The 20,439-nt window shown below is 41.5% G+C and overlaps 1 protein-coding gene across 3 annotated transcripts in view; it reads right to left on the reverse strand.

The window, feature by feature from the left end:
* MAGI3 (membrane associated guanylate kinase, WW and PDZ domain containing 3) overlaps nt 1–20,439 on the reverse strand; it is a 548,042-nt gene that overhangs the window by 288,683 nt on the left and 238,920 nt on the right. For all 3 annotated transcript variants that reach the window (XM_073615714.1, XM_073615713.1, XM_073615715.1), the window contains exon 3: nt 4,719–4,838. In XM_073615714.1, the coding sequence (XP_073471815.1) occupies nt 4,719–4,838 (120 nt within the window). The remainder of the gene's footprint in view (nt 1–4,718; nt 4,839–20,439) is intronic.

Genomic DNA, 20,439 nt, shown 5'->3' on the forward strand with positions numbered 1-20,439 from the left:
CCTTAGTTTACAGACTAACTTTACTAGAATACATTAAGCTTGTGTATTATAGGGGTATTTTTATTTAAAAAGTATAATTTTGGCCGGAACACCACTTTAATCTAACCCTCCAGTTTCCTCAATGTAGCAGCGTGTGTCAACGGACATGTGTCTGTTGATACCTGCCGACGTTTGATCCGGACTACTAAAAACAGACGTCTGGAAGATTGGATCAGATGACAATGGAGTATAAACAGACAGATCGTTCATTTACATCTGACCGCCCAAGCGGAGCAGAAAAGGATCAGCCATCCACCTGCTCAGCGGGTATCAGCGGACAGATTCCCTGCTGAGCAGGCAGACTCCAACGGAGCCCACCCCGTGTGTAATGGGCCTTACCTGTGGTCTCTCTTCAGCTGATCCTTAACCCATTTATAACTTTCCATGACTTGGTTTTCACTGTCTCTCTGTCTGGAGGGGACTATTTTGGTAGAGGCAGGGTTTTGTTGTCTCATGTCAGAGCCCTCAATAATATGTTACCTCAACATTTCATATCCCCGATATGTGCCTGTTGTACCAAATGCTTGTATTAAAAAGTATCCTATTCTCTTTGTACTGTTTACTTTGTGCTAAATACCTGGTGTTCCTGTCAATCCCCCTGCTTTCCTGTTTTAAACTGACGCACTAGGCATAGAAGCACATCCTTCCCAGTGTGGTTTTCTGGCTGTGCTGGGAAGACAGCCTGCCTGTCCTCCAATGGCCAAGCCTTTTGCTGCACCCACCCATCCCTCTGCACAGTTATTCACTGGGATGATTAGTGTGCTGCTGTTTCTCCACCCATAGCTCTCTAAGCCCCTTATGCAATTGAGAACAGAGATGATAGTATTTATAATATATAGATATACAGTATGTCACAAAAGTGAGTACACCCCTCACATTTTTGTAAATATTTTATTATATCTTTTCATGTGACAACACTGAAGAAATTACACTTTGCTGCAATGTAAAGCAGTGAGTGTACAGCTTGTATAACAGTGTAAATTTGCTGTCCTCTCAAAATAACTCAACACACAGCCATTAACCCTTTCCCGCCGACCGTACGCAGATATGCGTACTCGGCTTTCCGGTGTTATACCGGGATGATACCCGCAGCTGCAGGCATCATCCCGGTACCGTTGTTTACAGCGGGCGATCGGCTACCCGTGTATAACAACAGATGCGGCTATACCGCCGCTGTTACCGGGCCTCCCGTGCGATCGGGAGGCCCGGTGTCCAATCGGGTACCTTCGGCGGCTGGGGGCGGGCTGGAACGAAGCTGTGAGCGGCTTCGTTCCAGCCTTCTCGTTGTAAACGCGGAAGTGACGTCATGACGTCACTTCCCGTTTACTCGGCTGCCGATGGCGCCGAATTTAAAAAGTACACAGTATTCAGAATCACCGTTTTCGGCGATCTGAATACTTTGAAGTGTAAAGGAGGGATGGGGGGTCTTTTAGACCCCCCATCCCTCCATAAAGAGTACCTGTCACCACCTATTACTGTCACAAGGGATGTGACCCGCGACCCGACTCACGGAGAGGACGGCCGGCACGCACGCAATGGCACGGCGGCAAATTCAAAGGGACGTACGGGTACACCCATTTGCCCAGCCGTGCCATTCTGCCGACGTACATCGGCGTGCGCCGGTCAGGAAGGGGTTAATGCTAGAATTCTCTGCCAGACATGGACTATTGTCGGTCTATATTGCCTCCACCGGCATCGCTGCAGCTATTGAACCAAATAACAACCAAGATCGCAGAATTTGCCTTAGACCATGTTGTACTGCTAGGTGACTTTAATATGGCTCCTGATCCAGGCATGGACAGACTAGCAACCGCTGGCCTCCACTACGCTGGCTTGGCGACATGGGCTGAGACTTATGGTCTGACGGTCCTATGCTCTGGAGATGGAGACACCCTCAATCTCGGGCCTACACTTGCCACTCTGCATCACACAAATCCTTTTCCCGTATTAATCTAATTTTTGCCAGGAGATCTGTCCTCTCTAGGGTCCAAGAGGTTAAGATACTGCCCAGAGGCATATCGGACCACGCACCTCTGCTCTTGAGCTTAGGTGCTCCGGTCTCCCCCACAGACAAACTATGGAGGCTATCTAGATCCTGGGTTTCTGACCCAGAGGTAGACACACAATTTAGAAGAGAGTTGGAGGGATACTGAGCGGCCAACCGGGGCTCTGCGGAGACCACAGTAGTGTGGGATGCCTTTAAGGCGTTCACGAGAGGGCAAAAGCAGACCATAATTGCTATGATTAGGAAAGGGAGGAGGGCTGCCTTGGTTAGAGCTGAATCTGAAGCTGGCACACAGGAGGCACTCTATGTTAGATCTTGAGATCCCCAACACTATGTCAGACTGCAGTCTCTGACCAGGGAGGTCCTCTCCCTCCGTACCTCTCTTACCCAGCAGAAGTTACTAGCACAATCCCAATGCATATTTGAGCAGGGGGAAAGATCGGTGAAGCTTCTGGCCTGGCTCTCCAGGGAACAATCAGGTGGAATTAGCATTCCCCATATCCACGGCCCTAGTGGAGACCTCCTTTATACCCCTGAAGATATAAAACGCTGCTTCGCCACATACTATCAATCACTGTACACTTCTAGAGTGACCTATAGGGAGGACAAACTGACATCCTATTTAGAGGACATAGATATCCCAGTTCTGACTTCTACCTTTAGGAACAGACTAGATGGGCTCATCACGGTAGAGGAAATACTCAAGGCACTCAAAACACTGCAGTCGGGCAAAACTCCTGGCCCTGATGGTATTCTAGTAGAGCTTTAAAAACAATATGCAGACGTCCTTGCCACTAGATTTCGCGCTATGATGGTCAAATCAGCGTAGTCGAAGACACTTTCCCAATCCATTGGAAAGGCGGTCATAGTAGTGATCCCTAAGCCGGGGACCCTTCCCTGTGCTGCTCATATCGGCCTATTTCCCTATTAAATGTGGACACGAAACTACTAGCCAAAATATTAGCCAACAGACTAAACACAGTTATAACAGCTCTTGTCCACCCCGACCAAACGGGATTCATGCCGGGTAGAGGCACAGATATCAACATCAGGAGACTCTTCACCCACATTGCCAGCGCAGGTCGGGAAGGCAAGGGGCTGGTGGACTTTTGGTGGCAGGCCGAGAAGGCTTTTAGCTCCGTTGAGTGGAAATATCTTTGGGCAGTTCTCGCTATATTTGGCTTCGGCCCTAAATTCATGTCATGGGTAAAGATGCTGTATGCTAAACCGAAAGCTAGGGTCCACACAAACGGGTGTCTATCAGAAACATTTCCGCTGAACGAGACAGGAATATCCCCTATCTCCAGGGCTGTTTGGCCTGGCGTTGGAACCCCTGGCTGCCCTCATTCAAGCGGACAGGGAAGTGAGGGGTACACAGGTTGGGTCCATTGAATAAAAGCTAGCCCTTTACGCGGCTGAGGCTCTGCTTTATCTAGAGGATGCATGCACATCCCTTCAAAAAGCGCTATCCCTATTTGATCAGTTTAGTGGCTACTCAGGCATCCGCATCAACTGGGATAAGTCTGTACTTTTCTTGCCGCATCCCTCATCCACTAGACCCGATACCCAGACACAGCTTAAATGGGTGAAAGAGTTTAAATATTTGGGCATTAAGGTCACTAGTGAGATAGGAGCAACTAGTGAGCAACATACAGCCCCTTATGTCACAGGTCACCACCAAATGTGCAGCATAGCGCCCCACACCCCACAGAGACTAGCCCGCATATACCCTCAACGGAATCCATTGTGCCCCAGATGTAGACGGGAGGAAGGCTCATTCTGGCACATGGTCTGGTCATGCCCCAAACTCCGACTTTATTGGGAGGCAGTCGCTGATAACTTGAGCAAGGTGTGTGGGACACAGATCCCGTTAGACCCCCTGACCCTCCTACTGAGCCACTTAGACGAGCTGCAGGGAGACAGGTATACTAAGCTATGCATGACATTCTCCCTGTTCTATGCTAGAAGGGAAATACTACTGAGATGGAAGTCGGCAGAGCCACCCACAAGAGACTCTTGGTGTCTTTCCATAAACTCGGTACTACCCCTCTACAGACTCACATATAAGAGACTAGGCAGTGCCCAGCAAAATTCGACAAAGTCTGGTCGGGGTGGATAGACACCAATGGCTAAGAGACTAAGAGACGACCTGAAGGATTACATGGGAAAGAGGTCATCTCATTTGAACACCATTTTTACTCCCCCCCCCCCCCCCCCCCCGCCCGGAAATATTTCACTTTTCAATTACACAGGCTTTATGTCTGGGCATAGGATGTGGAAAGATTAGGCTGGTGGAAAACCCTGGTTTTCGAGGAATAACTCGATAACTACCTAAAAGGTACTCAATTGGTCTGGGGATTAGATCCCTAGACTGCTACAGACTTCATCCTGTTTTCTATCTGTGTATGGTTGTATCTCTACTGATGATGACATTGTAATGCCGATTTGTTTTTTTACAATAAACATCTCTGGTAAAAAAAACAAAAAAAAAAAAGGGTTAACTTTTTAAAAAGAAAGTAATCAGTGACTACTAAGCCATGTTTTTGGTGTTTAAAATGATTGACCAGTAGATAATGAGGTGCTGCTTACATCTCCATTGCTTGGATCTGCAGATCTGGTGGCTCAGATATCTGTTATTTCCTGCATCTATTATCAGACCGCTACACGTACTTACCATCATATGTTCCACTCTCCAGCAAAACTCCGCTGTCTTCTAATGCTTTGAACTGTTCTACAGTAATGAAATTATAATCAACACCGGGGACTTCGCCATCTCTTGGTGATCGCGTTGTACCTAAAGTGAAACAAATACCATGAGTGTACAGGCTTAGATTGCTGAGTTAGGATTACTAAACCAATGATAAAAAAAAAAAAAAAAAAAAGAATACACTTCAGATGAAGAACTGGACCCTTGGGGACTATGTAGAGGCCAGAATGCAAATCCAAATACAATTTGGATAAAAAAAAAGTTCAAGAAGTTTAAGAGCTCTTTGGTATGAAACTAGGGCAATGAATAATGTAGGAAGAGGGAGCGCAAAGAACAGACAAGTTTTTGTGAAGTCTGGGAGGCATGGCAAAGACTGAAGGGGAACATGGTTTGTTTTCCATGAACTAAACACTGAATACATTTAAAAAATGTGGAATCAAGATTGCAGTACTAGAATGACATTGGAATTGTTTTTGCAAACTTCTCTGCTCCCTCTTTTGCACAAAAGGATATGTCCAAATGGGCCATACATAAATTGCATGCTGTCCTAGGTACAGTATCTCACAAAACTGAGTAAACCCCTCACATTTTTGTAAATATTTTACTATATCTTTTCACGCAACAACACTGAAGAAATGACACTTTGCTACAATGTGAGTGTACAGCTTGTATAAGAGTATAAATTTGCTGTCCCCTCAAAATAACGCAACACACAACCATTAGGCCCCTTTCACACTGGGGCGGTGGGGGGCGTCGGCGGTAAAACAGCGCTATTTTTAGCGATGTTTTACCGTCGTTTTTGCGGCTGTATTCGGCCGCTAGCGGTGCGGTTTTAACCCCCGCTGTCGGCCGAAAAAGGGTTAAAACCGCTCGTACAGCGCGGCTATAGCCGCGGTATTGCTGCGGTATAGCCGCGCTGTCCCACTGATTTCAATGGGCAGGAGCGGTTTAGGAGCGGTGAACACACCGCTCCTTCACCGCTCCAAAGATGCGGCTCGCAGGACTTTTTTTACCGTCCTGCCAGCGCACTGCTTCAATGTGAAAGCCCTCGGGCTTTCACGCTGAACAAACAGCAGAGGCTGTTTAGGGGCGATTTGCAGGCGGTATTTTTAGCGCAATAACGCCTGCAAACCGCCCCAGTGTGAAAGGGGCCTTAATGTCCAAACCGCTGGCAACAAAAGTGAGTACACCCCAAGTGAAAATATGTCCAAACTGGACCCAAAGTGTCAATCTTTTGTGTGGTCACCATTATTTTCCAGCACTGCTTTAACCCTCTTGGGCATGGAGTTCACCAGAGCTTTGCAGGTTGCAACTGAAGTCCTCTTCCACTCCTCCATGACGACGTCACAGATGCTCAATAGGGTTTAGGTCTGGAGACATGCTTGGCCAGTCCATCACCTTTATCCTCAGCTTCTTTAGCAAGGCAATGGCCGTCTTGGAGGTGTGTTGTTCGGGGTTGTTATGTTGGAATACTGCCCTGCGGCCCAGTCTCCGAAGGGAGGGGATCAAGCTCTGCTTCAGTATGTTACAGTACATGTTGCCATTCATGGTTTCCGTAATGAACTGTAGCTTGCCAGTGCCGGCAGCACTCATGCACCCCAGACCATGACACTCCCACTTGTCTTTATACTCCTCACCTGGTTGCCGCCACACACGCTTGACACCACCTGAACCAAATAAGTTTATCTTGGTCTCATCAGACCACAGGACATGGTTCCAGTAATCCATGTCTTTAGTCTACTTGTCTTCAGCAAACTGTTTGCGGGCTTTCTTGTGCATCATCTTTAGATGAGGAAGGCTTCTTCTGGGATGACAGCCATGCAGACCAATTTGTTGCAGTGTGCGGCATATGGTCTGAGCACTGACAGACTGACCCTCACCCCTTCAACCTCTGCAGCAATGCTGGCAGCACTCGTACGCCTATTTCCCAAAGACAACCTCTGAATATGACGCTGAGCACGTGCACTTAACTTCTTTGGCCGACCATGGCGAGGCCTGTTCTGAGTGGAACCTGTCCTGTTAAACCGCTGTATGGTCTTGGCACCGTGTTGCAGCTCAGTTTTAGGGCCTTGGCCAGCTTCTTATAGCCTAGGCCATCTTTATGTAGAACAATTCTTTTTTTCAAATCCTCGGTGAGTTCTTTGCCTTAAGGGGCCATTTTGAACTTCCAGTGACCAGTATGAGAGAGTAAGAGCGAAAACACCAAATTTAAAACACCTGCTCCCCATTCACACATGTGACCTTGTAACACTAACGAGTCACATGACACCGGGGAGTGAAAATGGCTAATTGGGCCCAATTTGGCATTTTCACTTAGGGGTGTACTCACTTTTGTAGCCATGGTTTAGATATTAATGGCTGTGTGTTGTTATTTTGAGGGGACAGCAAATTTACACTCTTATGTTATTACTGTAATTTCTTCAGTGTTGTCACATGAAAAGATATAATAAAATATTTACAAACATGTGAGGGGTGTACTCACTTTTGTGAGCTACTGTACATATGTGTATTATGAAGCACCTTGTACAGGTGCCACCATTTTTTTTAGCCTATAAACATATTACACGGGAATAATGTTACTGTAGTCAGCATGCTGTCCGATTTATCTGCACACCTTTCATTGGTCTGTGCAGTCGATAAATCGACCTACAAAGAAAGTCACACATAGGATGTCTTGCTAAAATCAATGAAACGCTACATATCTGTTCTTCCTTGAACTTTCTAGGACTTTATTTTAAGTGGTCCTAAACTCAAAATGTTTTTATAACTTAATGCATTATCTGCATTAAGGTACAAACTCCATGCTACCTAATCTAACAACCCCCCACCCATGAACATCTACCTGACAAAGTCACCGATCCAGTGCTATCCCAGATGAAGCACTGCTCTCCTTTCTTCCTGGTCTCACAGGAGACCATGAGGGCAGCAAAAGCCATAATCTACTGCTGCTGTAAGTCAAATTCCTGTGAGGTGGAAGTGGGGGCGTGGTTTAATGGCACTGTGTTTGTCTATAGGCGTACACAGCCTGGCTTGGGAGAACACGCCCACACAGGTGCCCCCCTTGGTACAACGGTTGCTGAGTGGGCACCTGGTGGAAGGAAAACAGGACAATACCGACGAGGGACTGAATAAGAGGACAGGCTCTGTGCAATATCGTAAGTACAAAATCTTATTTTAGTTAAAGAAAATAAACCTTTACCATACCTCCCAACTTTTTGAGAAGGGAACAAGGGACACCTACTAGCTAAAGTATGTAGGCATAGGACAAACCCCATGCCACGCCCCCCTTAAGGAAGAATTCTACAAAAAAATATATTAGTTAAACCCACAAGTGCTTATTTTTACCACTACTATTTCTTTATATTGGCTTTTGGAATTTACAAATGCAGCAATTTAGAAATTGAATGAAAGGTTTATCCGTGAGGAACACTTTTTGAAAGATAAAAAGTGCATTTTATATACAACTATATAGATCAGACCAAAATGAGGGACAAATGAGGAGGAAAGAGGGACAGAGGGAGTTTGTTCGAAATCAGGGACAGTTGGGAGTTATGCCTTTACTATCACTTTAGTCTTGGATAAAGACCATGCTAGTGCACAAACAAATTGCATTTGCTTTTTTCTGAATAAATATCTTAGGATAATTTACAGCAACATATAAAAAAAAACCTCTGTGTACAGTAATTACCATGTCCAACAAGTGAATTTATAAAGAATCTGGCCAGATATTGTACATGTACATCTACCCAGAGCAGATATCCTTTAACCACACAGAGACCTGGGAGTTTGCTCAAAGGACCCTGTACCCCATTCCCCTCAGTTTTGATGTTCTACTGAGAAATGTCTAAATGTTCTCAGACAAACCAAAACGTATAGGAAAAGTAGTGACTGCAAACTATACAGGTAAAAGCCAGTAAATTAGAATATTTTGAAAAACTTGATTTATTTCAGTAATTGCATTCAAAAGGTGTAACTTGTACATTATATTTATTCATTGCACACAGACTGATGCATTCAAATGTTTATTTCATTTAATTTTGATGATTTGAAGTGGCAACAAATGAAAATCCAAAATTCCGTGTGTCACAAAATTAGAATATTACTTAAGGCTAATACAAAAAAGGGATTTTTTAGAAATGTTGGCCAACTGAAAAGTATGAAAATGAAAAATATGAGCATGTACAATACTCAATACTTGGTTGGAGCTCCTTTTGCCTCAATTACTGCATTAATGCGGCGTGGCATGGAGTCGATGAGTTTCTGGCACTGCTCAGGTGTTATGAGAGCCCAGGTTGCTCTGATAGTGGCCTTCAACTCTTCTGCGTTGTTGGGTCTGGCATTCTGCATCTTCCTTTTCACAATACCCCACAGATTTTCTATGGGGCTAAGGTCAGGGGAGTTGGCTGGCCAATTTAGAACAGAAATACCATGGTCCGTAAACCAGGCACGGGTAGATTTTGCGCTGTGTGCAGGCGCCAAGTCCTGTTGGAACCTGAAATCTCCACCTCCATAGAGCAGGTCAGCAGCAGGAAGCATGAAGTGCTCTAAAACTTGCTGGTAGACGGCTGCGTTGACCCTGGATCTCAGGAAACAGAGTGGACCGACACCAGCAGATGACATGGCACCCCAAACCATCACTGATGGTGGAAACTTTACACTAGACTTCAGGCAACGTGGATCCTGTGCCTCTCCTGTCTTCCTCCAGACTCTGGGACCTCGATTTCCAAAGGAAATGCAAAATTTGCTTTCGTCAGAAAACATGACTTTGGACCACTCAGCAGCAGTCCAGCTCTTTTTTTCCTTAGCCCAGGTGAGACGGTTTTCGCGCTGTTTCTTGGTCAACAGTGGCTTGACACGAGGTATGCGGCAGTTGAAACCCATGTCTTTCAAGCGTCTCTTGGTGGTGGATCTTGAAGCACTGACTCCAGCAGCTGTCCACTCCTTGTGAATCTCCCCCACATTTTTGAATGGGTTTTTTTTCACAATCTTGACTAGGGCGCGGTGATCCCTATCGCTTGTACACTTTTTCTGACCACAGTTTTTCCTTCCCTTTGCCTCTCTATTAATGTGTTTGGACCCAGAGCTCTGAGAACAGCCAGCCTCTTCAGCAATAACCTTTTGTGTCTTTCCCTCCTTGTGCAATGTGTCGATGGTCGCCTTTTGGACAGCTGTCAAATCTGAAGTCTTCCCCATGTTTGTGTAGGCTTCAGAACTGGACTGAGAGACCATTTAAAGCCCTTTGCAGGTGTTTTGAGTTAATCAGCTGATTAGTTTGTGGCACCAGGTGTCTTCAAAATTTAACCCTTACACAATATTCTAATTTTGTGACACACGGAATTTTGGATTTTCATTTGTTGCCACTTCAAATCATCAAAATTAAATGAAATAAACATTTGAAAGCATCAGTCTGTGTGCAATGAATAAATATAATGTACAAGTTACACCTTTTGAATGCAATTACTGAAATAAATCAAGTTTTTCAAAATATTCTAATTTACTGGCTTTTACCTGTATGTTGTACCTCTCCTTAATATCTGGTGTGCTCATCAACCAGTAAGAGATTACTATTAAGTTGGTGAAGATTTACAGCTTCCTCAAATATTGCAAAAAATAAACAAAATAAAATGTATGTATGTATGTATGTATGTATGTATGTATGTGTATATATATATATATATATATATATATATATATATATATATATATATATATATATATATATATATATGTGTATGTGTATATATATATATATATATATATATATATATATATATATATATATATATACATACATATACATATATACCCCTGTCTATACCTCTACAAATATGATGATTTAAGGAACCTGACATGTCTAATTATTACTGTATTCATAAACATTTATCATCCTAAACACAATTAGACTGGGATAGGACTGGATCAATTCAGGACATCTGCCATCTATTCCAGAGCGCCACCAAAAGTCCTGGACAAAAGATAATAAATATTGCAATCCAGCTTTCTAGACACTGCCAGAACAATTATCAGAAAGACAAGTGGGTAGATGTTTTAAATGTGATTAATGAATTTAAAGTCTTCAAATCTCATATCAACTTTCCTTCAGTATAAACACATTAAAGAGTATTTAGTAACAAATAGTTTGGCAGCACATAAACCTTAAACACACCCTAAAAGAAAAAAAAAAAAAAATAAGCTTGCACTGTTAAATTGTGTTGCGCTAACCAGTGACAAGATTCCTTGTGTTCTAGGCAAAATAGATGTTAGTTATCATTTCAGCCTTATTTATTACAGATCAGGCATATGGCTACTTTGGACTACAGCACTGAATATCAATTAGTTGTTTTTTTAAGGGGGGGGATCTTCAATGTTTCTCATAGATAATTGTAAGATAGGTAAGGGTTGTCTAAATCCACAGAAAATCTCATTGGAAATGGTGGTCGAAATATGGGTACATTTTTAATGAGATAAATATTTATGCTGTCAATCTAGAATTCTGAAAACGTTAATCCCTGGTCATCATTCTAATGTTTTGGCCTCCAAGCTTTTAGAAAGCAGCACCTTAACTTGGAAGGCATAAAGAGACTTTATAAAAAAATTGATGGAAGTGTAAATAGTAGTCACCTGCGAAAACCTGCGTTTATGACAAATCCTCAATTTGTTCTAAATAGCAAAGCTTTAACTTCCTGTTAGCGACAAAATTAATAGCCAGTGAGGCATCAAATCACAGTTATTAGCCAGTAGTAATTTGTGTGGGAGGGAGGTGGCGGAATGCTTCGTCTTTACCCAGAAATGTTGGAGCTTTGCCTGATATTCCTCACAACACCGCGGTCCAAGAAGCTGTGGCAGGTACATGCAGGCCTGTATTTTATATCTGAATCCTTTTTCTGTCATTAATTATAAAGTCTATTTAACCTAAGAGGACCTTCAATCATTTTTTCAACTTCCCATCTATTAAATCTTCTGCCCTTGTTGTTTTCACTTTGGATAGTAAAAAAAAAAAATAATTCTGCCAGTAAATACCCTATACATCCCACTTCCTATTTCTTGTCTGGTCATTAGCCTAGGCTTATAACATCATGCACAGCTCTCTCTCTCACTCCTGTGAGAGTGTGCCAGGAATGGAGGGGGGATAAGTCATAAGAGGGCCAATGAAAGCTGCAGAGCTGGAGGTGTGCCTCTGTGTGTCTGTAAATCCAGGAAGTGAACAGGCAGCAGTTTCAGCTGCCCACAGTTAAAATGGCTGCAGTCAGACTTAGTGGAGTGAGATTTATGCAACATATTTGGCAAGTACAGAATCAGAGTACTGTATGTAAAAAATAATATGCAATGAAGTCAGTTTAAAGCAACCTGTCAAGTAAAAATGTTTTTTTATTAAATGCTCCTCTGCTTAATCCCTTTATTAACACTTAATTTACTTAATTAACTCCTTATTCTCCTTCTCCATTTAAATGTGTTCCTGACAATTTTTTTTGGCTCCCTTCTATTTTTTATAAACTATTAATGATCAAAACATTTGTTTGCTTTGTTCATTAATATTTTTATACCTTTAACATATAATTACACGTTTCACATTGAAAAAAGCACAACATTGAAAATAAATAAATGTATTCCATTTGTAAATAACTTTTCAATGCTTTGTACCATTGCTGACAGCTGAAGTGTAAACAAAACAGTTGCAGTAAGTATCGGTAATTGGTATTAGCGAGTACGAAGTGTAAAAAAAAAAAAAAAAAAAAAGTATCTGTACTCTTACAAAAATATGGTATTAGTGCATCCCTATATATTTTTATATGCAGTATTTTCTAATACAAAATGCTGTACAAACCACAGGACTTAACAATGGAAATAATTAACAGAAAAGCAGAAATATCCATTAAAATACAACTATACCCGAAATTACAAAATATACAGTGCAAACACATACTGCACTTAACCACTTAAGGACCAGCCTCGTTTTGGATTTTAGGTGTTTACATGTTTAAAACAGGTTTTTTTGCTAGAAAATTACTTAGAACCCCCAAACATTATATATGTTTTTTTTTTCAACCTAGAGAATAAAAAGGAGGTTGTTGCAATACTTTTTTTGCACCGTATTTGCGCATCGGTCTTATAAGCGAACTTTTTTTGGAAAAAATTCACTTTTTTGAATAAAAAAATAAGACAACAGTAAAGTTAGCCCAATTTTTTTATATTGTGAAATATAATGTTACGCCAAGTAAATTGATACCAAACATGTCACGCTTCAAAATTGCGCCACTCGTGGAATGGCGTCAAACTTTTACCCTCAAAAATCTCCATAGGCGACGTTTAAAAAATTGTACAGGTTGCATGTTTTGCGTTACAGAGGAGGTCTAGGGCTAGAATTATTGCTCTCGCTCTACCGGTCGCGGCGATACCTCACATGTTTGGTTTGACCACCGTTTTCATATGCGGGCGCTACTCACGTATGCGTTCGCTTCTGCGCGCGAGCTCATCGGGACGGGGTTTTTTTTTTTTTTAAATGCTTATTTTTATTATTTATTTTACATTATTTTATTTTTTTTTACACTGTTTTTCAAAAAAAAAAAAAAAATTGTGTCACTTTTATTCTTATTACAAGGAATGTAAACATCCCTTGTAATAGAAAAAAGCATGGCAGGACCTCTTAAATATGAGATCTGTGGTCAAAAAGACCTCAGATCTCATATTTGCACTAAAATGCAATTAAAAAAAAAAAAAAAAGTCATTTAAAAAAATGACATTGAAAAAAATATGCCTTTAAGAGGCGTGGGCGGAAGTGACGTTTTGACCTCGCTTCCGCCCAGCAGTGTCATGGAGACGAGTGAGCGCCATCTTAGCCTCACTCGTCTCCAGGCACAGGACGGAGACTGACGCGATCGCCTTCGCCGCTACCGACGGCTCCGGTAAGCGCTGGAGGGCACCGGATTGTGGTGGGGGGGGTCCTCTCCTGCCACCGATAAAAGTGATCTCGCTGCGAATCCGCCGCAGGGACCACTTTTATCAGAAAGCCGGCCGCCGCACGAAAACGGAAATAACAGGTTATGGCAGCTAGCTGCTGCCATGACAACGGTATCCCCCTTCAAAGTTTGGACGTACATTGTCATGCGGCGGTCCGGAAGTGGTTAAAGTGTTACTAAACCCACAACAGTAAAATCAGTGTGTATATGCAGTAAAGCAAGTTACACTCATTGTGGAACCTAAGGGGTTAATGCTATGCATTGTCTATAAAGGCTGTTTGATCCTGTCTCTCTGATCCTCTTCTTCCACTGTCTCCAAAAAATAACCTGATATTTACAGAGCCAGGAGACAGCTGCACATACTCAGTTTGGTGTGTATTGCTAGAGAGTTTTTTTTTTTTCTTGGGAGGGTGCATGTGATCAGCACAGGGCCAATCAGCACTGTCCAGACAGAGGATCATGAAAACTCCTCCTACAAGCTTACTAGGAACTGATAGAAGTCACAAGACTGCTATATACCGCTGATGAGAAAAGGTATTTACCAGTTTATATTTACTAAAATAATTGCATTTTCGTGTTCTGTGTACTGTGAGAGACCAGATATATTGAATGCAGGGTCCTGGGTTTAGTACCACTTAAAGAGTTTATAATTAATGAACATATTTATAAACCCAGTTATCCTGCCACGGACTCCTCCTACAGATTGAAAATGCTATTTTACCTTTAGTGAATTCACTGCAGTATTGTGAGTCTAACATGCACTGAGAGGGACGGTTATCAGCATTCTCATTGGGATGTGCAACATACTGAGATTTCAACCAACTGCACTCTGTTGTATGCATCACACCACTGAATCATCATAAATTCATTGTCATATGGTAAATCAACTTTCTGCAGAACAGTACAGTTGTTCCAGTCACTTGAACCTTTTCATGGCACTAAAAACAGACACTGTAAGAGCTGGAAGGTGGGTTCCCCGAGGATGCTCTGCATCACTTTCTCCAGATGCAGGGCAGCCTTTTGCACTTCTCCTCCCAGTTCTAGTGAACAGAAGAAACCAGCTTCTGTGATGATGTCAGAGGCAAAGGAGAAGATTACAGAGCTTCTGAAGTAAGATAAGTAATAAATTAAAAACATGTAATGCAGCTACAGGGGAAGGGGGTGGACAAAAACGTATTTTAATCATAAAATAACATATTTTAATAACTTACAAACGCAAAAAATACTATATACATGCTTCAAGAATATGTTATGCACTCCTACCCCTGAAGGGGCCGTTGGTATTAACGGGTTCTTACCTAAAAGTACAGAGGCTGCCCACCACCGCAAGCACCAGTCCAGTCAAATTTTTTGTCTTGTGAGCAACTTTAAATACCTAGCATGTCTACTATTTAAGTTTTAATAAGTGCTACTCTAACAGCTAAACACTCTATTACATTCCCGTGTGTGCTTTGCTATAATTAACCACTTGAGGTCCGGGCCATAGCCGAATGATGGCCACAGCGTGGACCTCAATTTCCGGGAGGCCGTCATGGGACGTCCTCCCCTGTGCACGCACACTGCGCGCAGCCTGCAGGGCGCGGTGTGCGTGCTGTGATCACCGAGTCACGGAGACTCGGATGATCACAGATCCGAGTAAAGGGCCGGTCCCGGCCCCTTACCATGTGATCAGCTGTCAGCCAATGACAGCTGATCACATGATATAAACAAAAGCTCGGTGATCGGTTTTGTCTTCTCCTCACGCTAACAGCGTGAGGAGGAAAAAAAAGCCGATCACCGGCTTATGTCAAAGGTCCCGAAGAGGAAGGAGGCACATATGCCTCATCTGTACCTGCAAGTGCCATCTGTCATTGCCACTTGCCAGTGCCCACAGTGCCCAGCAGTCCACCTATCAATGCCCACAAGTGCCACCTATCAATGCCCACCAGTGGTGCCAATCAGTGCCACCTAGCAGTGCCGCCTCATCAGCGTACATCAACAAAGGAGAAAAATTACCTGTTTGCAAAATTTTATAACAAAATATAAAAAAAATATATATTTTTTTTAAATTCTGTATTTTTCAGTTTTTTTTTAAAAAACTAAAAACCGCAGAGGTGATCAAATGCCACTAAAAGAAAGCTCTATTTGTGGAAAAAAAATGATAAAAATTTAATTTGGGTACAGTGTTTTATGACCACGCAATTGTCATTCAAAGTGTGACAGCGCTAAAAGCTGAAAATTGGTCTGGACAGGAGGGGGGTTTAAGTGCCAGGTAAGCAAGTGGTTAATCAATAAAAGAGTGCAGCACTTGGTGTACAATCAATATAACATAATATGTCCAATTCCTTTAAAATTGGAATCACATATAAAGTCTCTTGCTTCAACAATCGTTCAAATATGCTTCCAAATAAAGTCTGTGAAAAAACAATCTATTTGTAATTATTCAATATCTTGTGCATTTCCACCACTGCACTCTGTTTTTTCTTTGTGACCACCACCGGTTGTGCTTTCACCTGGACTTGATGACCTTACATGTTATGTAGGGTCAACTGTGCTTTTGTCCTTCTCTGTGGACCATTTTATATCCTCGTAAATTCATTAGTGTGTTACTCAATTTCTTCTTTTGGGGGGGCGTCAGGGGCTGGGTGACGTCACAATGAACATTGAAATATCAGTAGCAACTATCTACAAAGATCATAGTGGCTGGAGTTTCTATTCCTGTACTCATACTAGATAAATTGCTGCATGCTAGCTGGCTATACTTGGTTCAGTTTGATCACCTTATAAATGAGAGTGCATTGGGTTTATCTTTGTGAAGCGATTAATGGTTTCAAAAGATAAAGCACTATGTAGTTTCTCTTTCTAATCCATACATCACTGAGTGGGAAGAGAGAACTGGAGAGTGCTTATAAAGGGCTGTAGATCTTTACTGTATAGAATTGAAGGTGGCTGTTTCTCAATATACTTAAAGAAGAAATACAGTAACACACTAATGGATCTATGAGGATATAAAATAGTCTACAGGAGGACAAAATCGCTATTGACCCTACAGAACATCTAAGGTCATCAAGTCCAGGTGAAAGCACATGTGGTGATGGTCACAAGGAATAAATAGAGCATAGTGCTGGAAATACACAAGATATTAAATAATCACAAATAGACTGGCTTTTCACAGACTTTATTTGGAAGCATATTTGGAAGATTGTTGAAGCAAGAGAGACTTTATTTGTGATTCCAATTTTAAAAGTATTGGCCATATTATGTTATTTAAAATATATTCAAATTTTAAAACTGGATTCCAATTCGACACGGCTGATCACGTGGTAAAGCGTCTCCACCAGAGACTCTTTACCTAGATCGGAGTTTCAGTGTGTCAGACTGACACACCGCAACAACGATCGCCGCGCTGCACGCTGGCTTGATATCCTGCTGGATGTCATATGATGCCCGGTCAGGATATTGAAACCACTTTGCCGACGTCATATTGCTATATGGCGGGTGGCAAGTGGTTAAAAATATTGAAAACTAGAACTGTTCATCTCTTCAGTCCACACAGGTTGATCTGCGCAGTCAGCTCTGCATAACAAAAAGTAAGTCAAAACTATTTGATCTATTGCCATGGCACCACTGAATATACTTTCCCTGAATGTTCAGGGAATAAATGTCCCTCAAAAAAGGACCAAAGCCTTCCGTACTTTCCATAACAAGAAGGCTCACATAGTATGCCTCCAAGAAACACACTTCACCAAAGATTCTACTCCAAAATATATTTCTCCTTTTTATCAACAAATTTACACGGCTTCTGCCTGTACCAAGCAAAGGGGAACTCTAATTGCATTTCACCGATCCACACCATTCACCTTATCATCAGAAATTAAAGACCCAGAAGGTAGATACCTGATACTCATGGGTTATATAATGGATACAGCAATCACGGTGATTTCCTACTACGCTCCTAACAAACAACCTACACCATTCCTCTCACATATATTACAAGTGATTAATACACACAAAATAGGAACAGTGATAATGTGTGGGGATTCGAACCAGGTCCTCCTCCCATTTCTAGATAAATCACCTTTTACACCATCCAAAATAACCTCTAGATTACCTTTTTCTCAACTTCTTTCCAAATACAATCTGGTAGATTCATGGAGAGAAAGTAACCCAATGAAAAAGAAATTCACTTATTTCTCGCACCCTCATCAAACCTTCACCAGAATAGATCATATTTTTCTAACAATAGGAATGATACCAGAAATTATTGCATCAGATATAATTCCGATTCCGTGGTCTGACCATAATGCAGTATACACTACTATAGCCTCAGCCATACCAAAAGCGCATGACCCAATGTGGTACTTACCAGACATAATGCTCAAACACCCACTACATCAGATGGCCATTGAACAAGCTTTAAAGGAATACATATCAATTAATAATACAACAGACATCTCCCCAATAACACTGTGGGAAGCTCATAAGCCTGTCTTGCGTGGTACAATACAAAGACAAATGGCACTATTTAAACGGGAACGCAAAAATCTAGCAAAAAAACTAGAACTCAATTTTAATGCAGCCTACATATCATTTCAAGATAATCCATCTCAGAGTACAAAATCTCATCTGGAAAAATCTAGATTGGAATACGATCTATTTCTCACTGAGTCAGTTGATAAATCCCTCAAACGCTCCAAACACAATTTCTACATGAATACAAACAAACCAGGTACATATTTGGCTCGGGCATTAAATTCAACTAACAAATCTTTCAAACCAATACGTTTGAAATTATCAAAAAATGTTTACACTTGTAATCCAGTTAAAATAGTCCATAAATTTCACTCACATCTCACAACTTTATACAAGACAAACAATGAATTTAATCCTACAGAAGCTGAATCCTTCTTCTCAAAAATAACCTTACCTGAGTTATCTCAGAATCAAAAAAGCAGTTTGGATGAGCCTATAACTATAGATGAAGTTGCTAACGCCATAAAAGACCTAAAACTTAACAAAAGACCAGGCCCAGACGGCTACTCGGCTTTATACTATAAAACATTCTCAGAAATACTCTCTCCCATTCTCACTGAAACTTTTAACAAACTTCTAGATGGACATTCTTTTCGGCAAGAAACACTAATGGCAATTGTTTGTATGATCCCAAAACCCCTTTCTGATGATACTTCCTGTGTGAATTATCGGCCTATCTCTCTGTTAAACCTCGATATTAAATTATTAGCAAAAATAATAGCAAAACGCCTCAATAGCATTATAGGAAAATTAATACATAGAGATCAAGTAGGCTTCATGCCAAATAGACAGGCAGGCGATAATATACGCAGGGCAGTGTGATTGGCACATATTGCTAAAAAACGGAAAATCCCTTTATGTTTTCTATCTCTCGATATTAAGAGGGCATTTGACACAGTATCCTGGCAATATATGCAATATTCATTACAAAAATGGGGTTTTGGACCCCACTTTTTAAAACATACTCGGCTTTATACTATAAAACATTCTCAGAAATACTCTCTCCCATTCTCACTGAAACTTTTAACAAACTTCTAGATGGACATTCTTTTCGGCAAGAAACACTAATGGCAATTGTTTGTATGATCCCAAAACCCCTTTCTGATGATACTTCCTGTGTGAATTATCGGCCTATCTCTCTGTTAAACCTCGATATTAAATTATTAGCAAAAATAATAGCAAAACGCCTCAATAGCATTATAGGAATATTAATACATAGAGATCAAGTAGGCTTCATGCCAAATAGACAGGCAGGCGATAATATACGCAGGGCAGTGTTATTGGCACATATTGCTAAAAAACGGAAAATCCCTTTATGTTTTCTATCTCTCGATATTAAGAGGGCATTTGACACAGTATCCTGGCAATATATGCAATATTCATTACAAAAATGGGGTTTTGGACCCCACTTTTTAACATGGATCAAAGCATTATATAATAAACCCAAAGCCTATATAAAATATGCTGGATACAAATCTGAAGCCTTTAATATCGAAAGAGGTACCCGACAGGGTTGCCCATTATCTCCCTTATTATTTGCCCTTATACTCGAACCCATGGCCCAATACATCAGAACAAACCAAACTATAACTGGCATTGAAGTAGGAGGTATTACACACAAATTATGTATATTTGCAGACGATATATTACTTTTTCTATCATCACCACAGGTCTCTGGTCCTAACTTAATACCAGCTCTTGATGGATTTGCAGCCCTATCCGGCCTTATGATTAATCCTAAGAAATGCCTAGTGCTTAATATTTCACTCACAAACATGGAATTGATCCCGGCTAGGGCTGCACTCCCATTCACATGGGCAGAAAAATCAATCCCATATCTTGGAATTCATTTAACAGCATCTCATTCTGACTTATTCTCAACCAATTATCCTCCTGTATTAAGACAGATCACAAATCTAATAAAACAATGGTCGCAACTTCCTTTATCCTGGATAGGGAAGATTAATGCAATCAAAATGACTATTCTACCCAAATTGCTTTATCTATTCAGAGTCCTCCCTATTCCAATTCCTTCCTATTTTTTGAGAATAGTACAAAAAAGAGCAACTTCGTTTATATGGGGCTCTTCTAAACCACGTATACCTATACACACACTACATCTTCCCAAAAATAAAGGAGGCCTGGGATACCCTAATTTTACTAACTACTACAGAGCAGCACATTTGGCCAGTCTGTCCAAATACCATGCAAAACAGGAA

Source organism: Aquarana catesbeiana, linkage group LG02 (assembly GCF_042186555.1).
Source record: "Aquarana catesbeiana isolate 2022-GZ linkage group LG02, ASM4218655v1, whole genome shotgun sequence".
Lineage (NCBI taxonomy): Eukaryota > Metazoa > Chordata > Amphibia > Anura > Ranidae > Aquarana > Aquarana catesbeiana.